Source organism: Argopecten irradians, chromosome 6 (genome assembly GCF_041381155.1).
Source record: "Argopecten irradians isolate NY chromosome 6, Ai_NY, whole genome shotgun sequence".
Lineage (NCBI taxonomy): Eukaryota > Metazoa > Mollusca > Bivalvia > Pectinida > Pectinidae > Argopecten > Argopecten irradians.
Window position 1 is genome coordinate 33,885,228 of NC_091139.1, and position 16,115 is coordinate 33,901,342.

Genomic DNA, 16,115 nt, shown 5'->3' on the forward strand with positions numbered 1-16,115 from the left:
CTCAGTTAAAACACATAGACATACAGAGATGAAACTCAGTTAAAACACATCGACATACAGTGACAACACTCAGGTAAGACACATGGGCATACAGCGATGGCACTAAGTTAAGACACATGGACATACAGAGATGACACTCAGTTACAACACATGGACATGCAGAGATAACACTCAGGTAAGACACATGGACATACAGAGATGACACTCAGTTAAAACACATGGACATGCAGAGATAACACTCAGGTAAGACACATGGACATAGAGAGATGGCACTCAGTTAAAACACATAGACATACAGAGATGAAACTCATTTAAGACACATGGACATACAGAGATGACACTCAGTTAAAACACATGGACATACAGAGATAACACTCAGTTAAGACACATGGACATAGAGAGATGGCGCTCAGTTAAGACACATGGGCATAGAGTGATGGCACTCAGTTAAAACACATGGGCATAGAGTGATGGCACTCAGTTAAAACACATGGACATACAGAGATGACGCTCAGTTAAAACACATGGACATACAGAGATAACACTCAGGTAAGACACATGGACATACATAGTTGACACTCAGTTAAGACACATGAACATACAGAGATAACATTCAGTTAAAACACATGGACATGCAGAGATAACACTCAGGTAAGACACATGGACATACAGAGATGACACTCAGTTAAAACACATGGACATGCAGAGATAACACTCAGGTAAGACACATGGAAATAGAGAGATGGCACTCAGTTAAAACACATAGACATACAGAGATGAAACTCATTTAAGACACATGGACATACAGAGATGACACTCAGTTAAAACACATGGACATACAGAGATAACACTCAGTTAAGACACATGGACATAGAGAGATGGCGCTCAGTTAAGACACATGGGCATAGAGTGATGGCACTCAGTTAAAACACATGGGCATAGAGTGATGGCACTCAGTTAAAACACATGGACATACAGAGATGACGCTCAGTTAAAACACATGGACATACAGAGATAACACTCAGGTAAGACACATGGACATACATTGTTGACACTCAGTTAAGACACATGGAAATACAGAGATGAAACTCAGTTAAGATACATGGACATACAGAGATGACACTCAGGTAAGACACATGGAAATACAGAGATGAAACTCAGTTAAGATACATGGACATATAGAAATGACAGTAAGTAAAGACACATGGACATACAGAGATGGCACTAAGTTAAGACACATGGACATATAGAAATGACACTCAGTTAAAACACATCGACATACAGTGACAACACTCAGGTAAGACACATGGGCATACAGCGATGGCACTAAGTTAAGACACATGGACATACAGAGATGGCACTCAGTTAAGACACATGGACATACATAGATGACACTCAGTTAAGACACATGAACATACAGAGATAACATTCAGTTAAAACACATGGACATACAGTGATGACACTCAGTTAAGACACATAGACATACAGTGATGACACTCAGTTAAGACACATGCACATACATAGATAACACTCAGTTAAGACACATGAACATACAGAGATGGCACTCAGTTAAGACACATGGACATACAGAGATGACACTCAGTTAAAACACATCGACATACAGTGACAACACTCAGGTAAGACACATGGGCATACAGCGATGGCACTAAGTTAAGACACATGGACATACAGAGATGGCACTCAGTTAAGACACATGGACATACATAGATGACACTCAGTTAAGACACATGGACATACAGAGATAACATTCAGTTAAAACACATGGACATACAGTGATGACACTCAGTTAAGACACATGGACATATAGAAATGACACTCACTTAAGACACATGAACATACAGATTTAACATTCAGTTAAAACACATGGACATACAGAGATGACACTCAGTTAAGACACATGGGCATATAGAGATGACACTCAGTTAAGACACATGAACATACAGAGATGACACTCAGTTAAGACACATGAACATACAGAGATGACACTCAGTTAAGACACATGGGCATACAGAGATGACACTCAGATAAGACACATGAACACATTAAGCTTGCTGAGTGTGATTTAATTATGACTGAGGTAGGAACACTTGTATCATTGACAGTAAACTTACAGGGTGTGATTTAGTTATGACTGAGGTAAGAACACTTGTATCATGGCCATTAAGCTTACAGGATGTTATTTATTTCCAGTACACACCTAAGACCACTGGAAATCCCAGTGTTATGATAGTAAGTTTCGGCCATCACCATAACACTGAGCTTGTTTTAACATATTTTGCTGTAAACAAACTAAAATATTCACAATCACACCGAGAACAGATTTCAAATATTAAGAGTTTTGAATATCATTTTTACATGTTCTCCAGTAGTAATGTTTTGTATGGACTGCTATGAGCTTTCATTTTGATGTTTTTAGCATTACAGAAGTTTCTGATGTTTTGCTAGGGTGAGTTGATATGTTGCTAGAGTACACTCTGAGTGATATGTTATTAGGATTGGTAAAGCATTGCTAGGGTGTCATGTATTGTTTCATTAGTCATATAATGCTAGGATAGCTATAGCTCTGCCTCGATAAGTGATGTGCTGCTAGGTTGAGTTATATGTTGCTAGGGTGAGTGATGTGTTGATAAGGTAAGTGATATGTTGTCAGGGTAAGTTATATGTTGCTTGGGTAGGTGATATGTTGCTAGGGTGAGTAATGTGTTGATAGGGAGAGTGTTATGTTGCTAGGGCGAGTGTTATGTTGCTAGGGTGAGTGTTATGTTGCTAGGGTGAGTGTTATGTTGCTAGGGTGAGTGTTATGTTGATAGGGTGAGTGATGTGTTGCTTGGGTGAGTGATGTGTTGATAGGGTGAGTGATCTTTTAATAGGTTGAGTGATATATTTCTAGGGTAAGTGATATGTTTCTGAGTGAATGATATGTTGCTAGGGTGGGTGATCTTTTGATGGGTGAATGATATGTTGCTAGGGTGAGTGATCTTTTGATGGGTGAATGATATGTTGTTAGGGTGAGTGATGTGTTGATAAGGTGAGTGATATGTTGTCAGGGTGAGTGATATGTTGCTTGGGTGAGTGATATGTTGCTAGGGTGAGTGATGTTTTGATAGGGTGAGTGATGTACTGCTAGGATGAGTGATGTGTTGATAGGGTGAATGATGTGTTAATAGGGTGAGTGATGTATTGATATTCTGAGTGATATGTTTCTAGGGTGAGTGATATGTTGATAGGGTGAGTGTTATGTTGCTATGGTGAGTGTTATGTTGATAGGGTGAGTGATGTGTTGCTGGGTGTGTGATGTGTTGATGATAGGGTGAGTGATCTTTTAATAGGTTGAGTGATATATTTCTAGGGTAAGTGATATGTTTCTGAGTGAATGATATGTTGCTAGGGTGGGTGATCTTTTGATGGGTGAATGATATGTTGCTAGGGTGAGTGATCTTTTGATGGGTGAATGATATGTTGTTAGGGTGAGTGATGTGTTGATAAGGTGAGTGATATGTTGTCAGGGGTGAGTGATATGTTGCTTGGGTGAGTGATATGTTGCTAGGGTGAGTGATGTTTTGATAGGGTGAGTTATATGTTGCTTGGGTAGGTGATATGTTGCTAGGGTGAGTAATGTGTTGATAGGGAGAGTGTTATGTTGCTAGGGCGAGTGTTATGTTGCTAGGGTGAGTGTTATGTTGCTAGGGTGAGTGTTATGTTGCTAGGGTGAGTGTTATGTTGATAGGGTGAGTGATGTGTTGCTTGGGTGAGTGATGTGTTGATAGGGTGAGTGATCTTTTAATAGGTTGAGTGATATATTTCTAGGGTAAGTGATATGTTTCTGAGTGAATGATATGTTGCTAGGGTGGGTGATCTTTTGATGGGTGAATGATATGTTGCTAGGGTGAGTGATCTTTTGATGGGTGAATGATATGTTGTTAGGGTGAGTGATGTGTTGATAAAGTCAGGGTGAGTGATATGTTGCTTGGGTGAGTGATATGTTGCTAGGGTGAGTGATGTTTTGATAGGGTGAGTGATGTACTGCTAGGATGAGTGATGTGTTGATAGGGTGAATGATGTGTTAATAGGGTGAGTGATGTATTGATATTCTGAGTGATATGTTTCTAGGGTGAGTGATATGTTGATAGGGTGAGTGATGTGTTGATAGGGTGAGTGATGTGTTGATAGGGTGAGTGATGTGTTGATAGGGTGAGTGATATGTTGATAGGCTGAGTGATGTGTTGATAGGCTGAGTGATATGTTTCTAGGGTGAGTGATATGTTGATAGGGTGAGTGATGTGTTGATAGGGCAAGTGATGTGTTGATAGGGTGAGTGTTGTGTTGATAGGGTGAGTGATATGTTGATAGGGTGAGTGATATGTTGGTAGGGTGAGTGATATGTTGATAGGGTGAGTGATGTGTTGATAGGGCGAGTGATGTGTTGATAGGGTGAGTGATGTGTTGATAGGGCGAGTGATGTGTTGATAGGGTGAATGTTGTGTTGATAGGGTGAGTGATATGTTGATAGGGTGGGTGATGTGTTGTTAGGGCGAGTGATGTGTTGAAAGGGTGAGTGATGTGTTGCTAGGGTGAGTGATATGTTGCTAGGGTGAGTGTTATGTTGGTATGATGAGTGATGTGTGGATAGTGAGTGATGTGTTACTAGGGTGAGTGATGTGTTGATAGGGTGAGTGATGTGTTGATAGGATGAGTGATATGTTGATGGGTGATAGGGTGAGTGATATGTTGATAGGGTGAGTGATATGTTGGTAGGGTGAGTGATATGTTGATAGGGTGAGTGATATGTTGGTAGGGTGAGTGATTGTTGATAGGTTGAGTGATGTGTTGATAGAGTGAGTGTTGTGTTGATAGGGTGAGTGATGTGTTGATAGGGTAAGTGATGTGTTGTTTGGGTGAGTGATGTGTTGATAGGGTTAGTGATGTGTTGATAGGGTGAGTGATATGTTGCTAGGGTGAGTATTATGTTGGTATGGTGAGTGACGTGTAGATAGGGCGAGTGATGTGTGGATAGGGTGAGTGATATGTTGCAAGGGTGATGATTGATATGTTGCTAGGATGAGTGTTATTTTGAAAGGGTGAGGGATCTGTCGCTAAGGTGAATGATATGTTGCTATAAGGGAAATAAGTACTTAGGGTTAGTGAAACATTACCAGGATTGGTAATATGTTTCTTAGACTATTGGTGAATGATGTTGCACAATGGCATTCTCTCAATTTTGTAACTTGTTTTGTTTTTTGAAGGATTCTAGCCCAAATCGTTCTACAGGCTCGTCCAGATCTACAAACAATTCCGAACTGCCCTTATTGTCTAAAGATCATGTCATGGTAATTACTTGTTTGGCCCCACTTAATTGTTATGGATAAACCATAAATCTGCATGCCAGTGGAGAATGGGTGTAGGTGATGTTAGTCTGTAGGGAGCATGAAAATGAACCTCATATGTTTCCTGAATAGATTGGAAAAATATCTATTGTTCCGTTCTAATTCGATTTAATCCATTCGATTTAGAATTTAGTGTTCCAAAACACCTCAGTATATCTATTTAGGAGGTAACATCTCATTCTTTTGATTGTGTGATATTATCTATAGTCTTAATAGTAGATTAATAATTATGTAGAATGCATGATAGATATGTTTTATACTCTATAGACTCTTTGCTGCATTTATACCAATAACATGTTCTGCATGTGATTGTCTATTTCTGTGTGTGATGATCTGGTTTCATTTGTCTGCAATCCATTTGTTCAAAACATTTCTTGTTGATGGTTTTTTTTTTTTTTTTTTTCTTCTTTTTTCATAAATCAAATTCTTCACTTGAAATTTATTCATTTTTTCTTGCATCTTCATGTCTTTTTACTACCATAAATTGGGATATTTTGGATGTGGTCATATTTTGGCTTATTTTGCATTTGATAAGGAAATGCCAAAATTTAACACACCAAACTTTTACTCATTATTATATGAACATTTATGCCGGGGTAAGTTATCGAATCATGTTATGTAAACATTGAGTACGCTCATTCAAATTGAAATACGACGTTACTTGTGCAAACTTTTCATTCTTTTGTGAAAACATTGTATACAGGTGTGTGATTATTAATAAGAATAATCACTTCTATTGAAGACAGCATTCTAAAGGGTTGTCTTAGTATTGATATAGCTTCAAACCCTTCACATCGGTCGATCTATGCATATAGACAAAAGGGCCATTGTGTTATGAAATACAACTGCATCTCCAGAATTTTATTATTTTGTTCAGATTAAAGTGTCAAAAGATTAGGCTGTATATATCATCCTTCTCTTGTTTTCTCTATTCTGTGCTTCATATGTAATACTTATATTAATTATATAATGCCTTGTGTGGTGTAACTCTTCACAGCGTTAACATTCTAACACTACTAAAATGTTGTGTTTAACATTAATTTGTTGTACATTTGTAGGTATTTCTCTGGAGTTTTAGTGATGATTATAGAGCAAAAACCAGCAACAAAAAAGTGCTGTACAGTTGTTAAAGATGCTCCACCGCCGACAGATCATAAATGATATTCATCATTTGAACAATAATTGGGGTTTAATTGTGTGTATATATGTCTAATTAACACAACAAATAATATAAAATAATTTATTTTGCTTTTGGTGCATGCGCAATCAGAACTTCTTTCCATATAAGATATAGTGCCACGGAATTTTTTCGGAATGCAATTAATTATTTTTCATATTTTGAACTTGAAGTAAAATTAGAAGCTCAAACTTTTCAATGGTGGTAATGGTGTAAAGTAAATAACTTTTGTAACTGTAGAAAAATACTAAATCGTCTGCTCCTGTTTTTGATGGTGAAAAATTACTATTTGTCAGCGGTGGAGCATCTTTAAACATGGGTCTAAAATTTCGTGATTTATTGTTTGAAACGTATTCGCAGGAATTTATTTTACTTGTGTAGACTTTTAAAGCATCATTATTCAGACTATAATATGTGAAACCATGATTTTGATAATTTCACGAGGTATTAAATTTTGCGAATTAGGATGGATCTGCGAATTTAGTTAAATTCAAACTCTTGTGAATATTAGCAACTACACAATATGTGATTTACGACAACCGGTACATTAAGATTGAGAACAAATTCAGCTTTAAGCATGATTGCAGTACATGTAATTTAAAATTAGCAAAACTTCTCTACAGTTTAATTATGTGTGTCAGTTATGATTGATAGATAATATTGTGATATAATTTTAGCATGTGTCATTTATGGTTTTATCCTGGATTAATTATGAAATACAGATGTACTGCAGGACAAACACAATCACATTAAATAAACACTGTATTCGACCCATTAAGCTCCCATTCTTTAGGGCGTGGAAAGAAGAGAAAATAAGGGGGCTCTTAATAGAATAAATTTTGGACTATCCTTTCATGAAATCATTACAGAAAGGAAACCATAAATCAAATGTAGAGATCTAGACAGTTTTCTTATTTTCAGTATGCATTTATTCCTAACACGGTAGGTGAATTGTATCAGGATCGTTTACTTCAAACACACTGATAATATTGCAATGCTCTGTATTTGGATGTGTCTCAAAGTTATTTATTCTTTTTTTTTGACAGGAAATGAATGGCCATACTAATCTTGGTCAAAACCACTCGGGCAATTCAAACAGCAGCCAAACCAAACGTCAGATCAGCCGTGACAGTGGAAAAGGTGGCAGCCTGTCATCAGAGCCGGACATGCCTGACCGACTCCAGCCTGTCCCGGAGGACGATACCACATCCTACACCAGAATACCAGCTGGTGGTGGTCCAATAATTGGTGGATCCTCAAACAATGAGCCCAACTCTGTGTTACACAACACCAGCCCTGGCTTTCTGAAGTCTAATGATGAACCAGAGAGAGAGCCTACTAGTCAAGTACAGGTCAATCCCACCGACATCACAGTTACATTTTCAGGAGGTGAGGAATCAGCTGGCTATGATGACGGTTACAAGTCTCCCAGCCAGCTCATGTACAACGGTGGAGGGCCAGCTGGGACTGTAGAGGACAGTCCAGCCATACCCCAGGATGGGCTGCCTGTAGCTAAGGACAGTTATCCTGTAACTAAGGACAGTCTACCTGTAATTAAAGATACAGGTGAAGTGATATTGACACCTGTTGTACAGTCAGGCAACAGACATATACTTTCCAATGGGAGTGGAGCTAGTGTGTCTCCTGGATCTTCTGGCCCCTTAAGTTACACAATGATGGACACTTCGTCCAGTGTAGCAGGGCAGTTAGGTAAAGACACCTGTGTAGTGATGCCTAACGAGGAATCTGATTGTTCAGGTGATGGGTATAGCACGCCACACAGTGTAGGAATGTTGACTCAGGAAAATATACCTGATCACGTATCAGTGCCTTCTGTAGGAACATATAATGCTCACAACACAACTGTAACATGATTCAAAATGTTTCATCAAAATGAACTATAAACCAGTGATGCAGCTGCTTCATATTGTCTTGTTGCAAATTCTTACAGAGAAAGAAAGAAGCATATTAAATCACTCTTGTGTCAACGTCAGTAATGACAGGTTTTGATGGAAGTATAAAAAGTGTACAGTAGTGGTGCTTAAATACCATACCATAGTAATATTGGTACTATAAATATATTCAAATAAATATGATATTTCCCCGTATTTTCAAAATTTTCTCAAAACATTTAAGATGAAATTTCAAAGATAAGTTGTTTGGTGATGTACTGTTTATGATGACGACATTGTTATGATTTCACTACCATCTGCTGCGGGATGGAATAGCTTTTACATTAATTAGATACAGTGATATTGTATTATTGCGGTCATTCTGTTACCAATTTCAACAGTGCTAGGGAAAGCAGGCACCATGACTATGAGTGAAGTTAATGGGAAGTTCATATATTCGGTGACGATACATTTATCAGTAAGTCACACTGTTATGATACCCTTTAATTAAGTGTCAGTTGAAGTGCTGTCCTTGCCAATAAGACAAATACATGTATATTGTATACTGGTTTTCTGACGAATTTAAAAAGTTTCGTAAAATTTTGGAACACAGTGGTAAATTGAGTGCTGCTTAATTTATCATGTATGGATTACAGTCACAAAACAATGTCAGTTTCTGTAACAAATGTGTAATACCAAAAAACTACTTCAAAATAATTTACACGTATTGTGACGATACACACAATTTCTCAGTCATGTCCATCGTTACACTATCACAACCATATATAATATGGTTTATTTGGGGTTATTCACTTCCTCTTAATCCTCCTTAGACTGATTAGCTCCTAAAATAAAATGTAAGTAGGTCATTTGTATGTGTACATGCACACACGCACGTTTTAGTCATTGTGATGTGATTTTGTGAGTTTTTGTTTGAAAATGACATGCAGGAATTGTATCATTGGTGGCGTTTGAAAGATCATGGTTTTCTTTAACAGTTTTATTCATTTTTATCAATCTTTCTCAAAAAGCATAGAATATTTAGAAAAAGTCTTTGTTTAAAAAATACAGAAACTTTGAATTAAATTATGTTTCTGTGTTCAAATTGGACACATTTATTCAAATCTAGAATCAAATTATGTTTCTACGCATTTACCGGTGAGCTAGGTCGTTATCCTAATAATTACGGTACAAAGCCTCAAAGAATTTGACATTTTATGCTATACCTGAGTGATGATACTCCTGATCGATCTATTACTGTATTATTCTACTGAATGTATTTTTATCTTATTTATAGTCTTTATAAAAAAGGCTAGGAATTCATTTATAAAATAGTACATGTTTATTTTCCTATTTCTAAAGTTATTGCCCTTGAGTTATTGGTGTAAATCTGATCAACGATTAGTACATATGATACATATTGAAACTTTTTATTTCAATACAACTTCAAACTTAGAGTAGATACTCACAATATGAATTTGTTTATATGTTACAACAGAAAGTGTTGGAACTGGTAACCTCATAAGTTTGACACTGGAAGTTTAGCGGACAATAACAAAAACACTTTTAGCAATATCAATAAGACATTTACTACCTAACAGTCATACACAAAAAATCAGCTCATTTGTGCATATACATGCAGGAATTTTTATTCAAAACTGCTCCAAATTCAGAAACTTTAGTTTAATAGTCAACAATTTACCTGGACCGTTTTCATTTATGTGGAACACATATATATAATCACCAGGTCCATCATTATGTAAGCAAACAACTACTGTAAATGGGGATAGATTATTTCAAGATTAGCTCATGTAAACTTCTAGCTACATAGTTTTCATAAACACAAAATATTTTGTGTGAGTGAAAACTTCCGCGGTATAATGGTATCTGTGTAACTAGCATTAGTTTCCATGGGTAATTCTCCTTTATTTGAAAGTGTCAATAATAAAAACCAATTTTTGTGCAATTTCCTGTGCTCTTTAAAATGCATGTTTGCTATATATTTGGTACATGACATCCATGAAAGTATAACTTGAATGTTGGACATGACATTATATGTTGTACTTGTTTAAATTAGTATAAAATTGTTTTAGTTGATAATAAGATATACATGAGTTCTTGTCACCAAAACAGAAACATTGTATTTGTTTGTGTTTTGTTGTTTGTTTTATGCTGAAAAAAATGACTCAGCAGAGAATTGAAACTTTTTGGCAGCAATGAGTTGAAGCAATTATCTACCGTATTCAACCCAATAGGCACCTTAGTGCTTCAAAAATTGAAGCAAATAAGTGGCACTTTATTAGAAACAAATTTGAATTAGCATTTCATAAAATTATTCTCCAAAGTAAGTCATAAATCAATTTGCAAAAGAAATCAGTAAGGAAACCAACACAGTTCTAACATTTTCAGTCTGCATTTAATCCAAGTAAGTTAAATTGAAGCCAAAAAAATGGAGAGAGGCGCTTATAGGGATGGGGGCACTTATTGAGTTGAATACGGTATGTGATTTCCTGATTGTTTTTGTATTTTATATGTTGTTTTCATGTCTCACCTCATTCTGTTTATATTTTGTCTATTTGTTTTTTACCATACATGTAATCACCCTAATTAACACACAACCAATCTCAAAATTAGTGGGATACTAATTATGGCATTAGTAATTAGTAATTAAATCAATTGCCCATTATAATATAAGTTGTGTCTCTCTACATTAATGTACACTGTTTGAGATATTTAATGCAAACTTGTACTATTATTATTTGTAGGTATTCAAGGCCCACTACCTTTCTGAAACAGCTTTTAATTTTTGAAATGGGAATGATAAATAAGATTGATAATTTTGGAGAGTTGCAGAAATTATTTGCTTACTGTTAATATTACACCTATCATTGTCTTCTGAGCAATTTAATTAAATTAAATCAAACTTTCATAATGCAGATCGTTTTGTGTTTCCCGCCTCGTCCCAATTCCTGCACTGGACTATCACTGTGCCATACGGTAAAGCAGCAAAATGAATCTTGCATTTGTGTGATGCCCTAACCTCATCTTCGGCCATCAATAAATATTTTCTTATGTTATTATTGTTATGAAGAAACTTTTAATTTGGAAAGGTAATGGGCCTTTAACTACAGGCTCACAAATATACCTTTCTAGACTGAAATTTTATTTTGAAAGTTTGTGATTGACATTCATGAACATAAAAGTAAAGAACATTGTCACGATTTAGCTGTAGGAATACTCTCCTCTGTATAATACATCATTTATAAATAAATATGTGATATATAATTCCACTGTAATTTCCAGGGCATAGTTAAAAAAAGTGATTAGCTTTATCATGGGAGTAGTGAAATTTTCATTTCTCATATACTGCAAAATCCATTATTATCTCACTAATATCAGTAAGTAGGTCAAGAATGGAGATCTCGTAAAATTTTGTAAAGTTAATCCTAACAGAAATTAGTTTATCTTGATTTGAAAATTGTTTTTCAACTGTGATTAGCCTAATCATCCTTTTCACAACTGTGCCTTGGTCATGTTCACAATTGTTTTTATTATCAGTGTGCCATATAACATAGTGCTAAAAATATTTTTTTTTGTAATAAAAATGAAATATTGACTTTAGTGTTTTTGTTCTTAAAAAGCGACGTCACATTCACTGGAATGACTTCATTTTTAGCTTACCTGCCCGAAGGGCAAGTGAGCTTATGCTATGGTGCAGGGTCAGGCGTCCGTCTGTCGTCCGGCATCAACTTTTCCATTTAAACAACTTCTTCTCCAAAACTTGGAGACCTAGAGTCCTGAAATTTGAGTTATAGCATGCGGGGATGAAGGACTACTTAGTTTGTTCAAATGAATGACCTTGACCTTCATTTAAGGTCACAGGGGTCAAATAGGTGAAAATCTACAACAGACTTCTTCTATATAACCAAGCGGCCTAGAGACCTGAAATTGGGCCTGTGACATGCTGGGATAAAGGGCTACCAAGTTTGTTCAAATAAATGACATTGACCTTCATTCAAGGTCACGGGTCAAAAGGCTAAAATCTTTAAACGACTTCTTCTTAATAACCAAACAGCCTAGGGACCTGATATTGGGCCTGTGGCATGCTGGGATGAAGGGCTACCAAGTTTGTTCAAATGAATGACCTTGACCTTTATTCAAGGTCACAGGGGTCAAAAAGGTTAAAAATTTTAAACAACTTCTTCTTAATAACCAATAGGCCTAGGGACCTGTGTTGGGCCTGTGACATGTTGGGATGAAGGGCTACTAAGTTTGTTCAAATGAATGACCTTGACCTTCATTCAAGGTCACAGGGGTCAAAAAGGCTAAAATCTTTAAACAACTTCTTCTTAATAACCAAACAGCCTAGGGAGCTGATATTGGGCCTGTGGCATGCTTTGATGAAGGGCTACCAAGTTTGTTCAAATGAATGACCTTGACCTTCATTCAAGGTCACAGGGGTCAAAAAGGCTAAAATCTTTAAACGACTTCTTCTTAATAACCAAACAACCTAGGGACCTGATATTGGGCCTGTGACATGATAGGATCAACGGCTACCAAGTTTGTTCAAATGAATGACCTTGACCTTCATTCAAGGTCACAGGGGTCAAATAGGCTAAAATCTTTAAACAACTTCTCCTAAATAACCAAGAGGACTAGAGACCTTATTTTGGGCATGTGACATGCTGGGATAAAAGGCTACCAAGTTTGTTCAAATGAATGACCTTGACCTTGATTCAAAGTCACAGGGGTCAAATAGGCTTAAATTTTAAATAAGTTCTCGATAACCAAAAGGCACAGTGACCTGATATTGGCCCTGTGGTATGCTGGGATCAAGGGCTACAAAGTTTATTGAAATGAATGACCTTGACCTTCATTCAAGGTCACGGGTCAAATAGGCTAAAATCTTTAAACGACTTCTTCTTAAAAAACCAAAAGGCATAGGGACCTGATATTGGGCCTGTGGCATGCTGGGATCAAGGCTACCAAGTTTGTTCAAAAGAATGACCTTGACCTTCAATCAAGGTCACAGGATTCAAATAGGCTAAAGTCTTTAAACGACCTCTTTTTAATAACCAAGAGGCAAAGGGGCCCCTAATGTGCTTAGGTATGTTAAGTATGAATTCGAACCACGCATAATTACCAGATTGCAGGTGAGCGATTCGGGCCCATTGGGCCCTTGTTTACAATATCGAAAATCTCATATGGCATATATAAAGTAATTCTTTGATGTTTTTTTAGTATTTTTATATTGTTTCAGTGATCTTACACACTGAATAGAATCGCTGGTAGTGTTTCCAAATGCGCTTATATATTTCCCACGGCAGTAAAAAGGAGCACACTCTCATTCGGTTTAGTGAATGAATCTTTACCTCCGCATCAATGAAGCGTCTCGCTTCAAGCGAAACCAAATAAATAACTGGCAATTTACTTTCGTTTTGAATGTCATAATGGTTGCAGGATAAACAGAATACACGTTTAGTATCTCAAAATAAAAGTTTTATTTTGGTGCTAGAAATTTCTCTTTTCTAGGCTAAGGAAATATTTACTTGTTTTTTCTCCTGCTTCAATCCATAGGGCTTTACTTCTTAAACGTTCTACCTTTTAATTCCTCTTTTTTAAAATTTTCAAAATTCTTTTTGTATATTGATCCAGCATATTAACAGTGTGACTGTCTTCCAGATTCTCGTCATGAAAGTTCTTAAAACGAGTTATCTGTTTTTCCAAGTCCTCTATTCTTTTAGTTTTCCCTCTTTTGATATTAGATGAAAACAAAATTGACATACTTCTTATTTCCATCAGTAAAACCTCAAAAAATAATTGTTCACTAATGTTAAAGGAATTTGATTAAAATCAATTTTGTTCAAGTCTGCCACAGTATGTAAATTGCTATTAGGGGTTCAATATTGTTTCAATGTGTTTAATATAACTGATTTAACCTTGTCAACATATTTTCATTATATAATAGTGTATTGTTAAACTTCCAAAATCCTTTAGCTCTTTTAAAATCTGTCAAACGTATCGACAGAGATATGGCACTATGATCAGTTTTATATCCAGGTATTATAACGTCTCAAGTCTGGATTTTTAACCCTCCAGGGATCACATAGTCCAAACTTATAGCAATCTCCACGACTTTGAATCTAGCCTTGGGGTTATTTAAGTTAATATATTTGTAAGTATCCGATATTAGGATCTAGGATAAGAATAGAAGTCACCTCATATAATAGTTAATCTAGGATCAAAATCCAAGAGAAGACTGTCTATGTCTTCAAAAAACTCTTGAGAGTCCTTATTAGGACCATATATATTTATGAATGTGATACTAAAACCTTGCAGCTGTATCTCTACTGCAATACAGTTTCCATTGGTGTCCATTTTAATTTTACCTAATGTATATTTGAAAATTTGGTTTGAATAGAATTGCTACACCCCTAGAATTACTTTTGAAAGGATTAATGATACACTCAAAAATCCTTTGTGGTCTGATAAAAGGGATCTGATTTTCATTGAAGTGTGTATCTTGACGAAAATAGATAGAACAATCTTTCTTCCGCAAAAAAAAACAACAAAATACTTCTCTTTGGTATCGGAACTGTTCAGCCCACGACAGTTCATCGACATTAATTTAACTGCCATATTTAAAGTTAACTTTCCAATTTATAGAAAAAGGCAATAAGCTGTACATGTAGACAATCGATATATTAAGATATTCCGCACTATTTGTTTTACACATATAACAAAAATAACATAAACGATAAAAGAGAAAGCTGACAGTACATTCATCAAATGGTAATACATATAACATGTAATCTTCTAAAACTTCCCGTTTCAACCATTTTGCAATATTAATACTATTATATGTGAAGAAAAGTAATGCCATGACTCTCTGATATAAAATTCCAGGTCTGCCACAAAAAGGCTTACAGGATGCCTGTTTGGCATTTGGGTATAACAAAAACCTCATAAAAGTCATAAAAGTCATATAATTAGTTGAAAAGAAAATGTTTTCTGATAAAAATTTCTATAAAGCAACAAGTTATTTCTGCTACTGCTGCTTAATTTTCTATTTTTATCTCTAGAATTATTATATTATTAGATTCTTGGTGATATTATCATACAACAGATTCCAGTCTTTGTTACACTTGCACATGGGCTTGTACTGGATTATGCACCAAGCCAATAAACTTTGTTGGAAAAATACAAGTTAGTTTTTGACAGTAAATGGTGTGCAATTGAAGTTTTGATATATGATGAATGGTACTCTGTTGTAAGAGATTTTTTTTTAAAGAAGCTTGAACAATAGCTTACAGTTTTTCTGTAAAAATAACTAAGAATTAGCATACTTTTTTTTCTACAGGACGTCGTATTATTTGATATTAAAAAACAAAACATCAATTGTACAAACTACAAGGCAGCTCTAAGTAACAAAAGGGAGTCAAGTTGTTGAGTATTCTTCCCATTTCGGGTCCTTTTGTTTCCTGCCCTCTAGCCACACACCCCTGGTAAAGGATTCGCGAATTCTCGTTTGGTAATTATCAGATTGTCTCATGCGATATGCGTTGGACGAAAGTTCAGCGCGTTTCTTTTTTAAGTCACCGGGCAAGTCTGTACGGACAGACATCTTACTTCCCCTTGGTA

At 36.0% G+C, this 16,115-nt stretch overlaps 1 protein-coding gene across 7 annotated transcripts in view; it reads left to right on the forward strand.

Annotated features, from left to right (window-relative positions):
• The window catches only part of LOC138325690 (leukemia inhibitory factor receptor-like), an 86,072-nt gene extending 73,982 nt beyond the window's left edge, over nt 1–12,090 (forward strand). For 4 of the 7 annotated variants that reach the window (XM_069271515.1, XM_069271513.1, XM_069271516.1 and 1 more), the window contains 3 exons: nt 2,212–2,250; nt 5,265–5,348; nt 7,629–12,090. In XM_069271515.1, coding sequence (XP_069127616.1) covers nt 2,212–2,250; nt 5,265–5,348; nt 7,629–8,456 — 951 coding nt within the window. In that variant the 3' untranslated portion in view covers nt 8,457–12,090. The remainder of the gene's footprint in view (nt 1–2,211; nt 2,251–5,264; nt 5,349–7,628) is intronic. The other 3 variants (XM_069271518.1, XM_069271517.1, XM_069271519.1) reach the window with 3 other exon arrangements.
• The last annotated feature ends 4,025 nt before the right edge of the window (nt 12,091–16,115 follow it).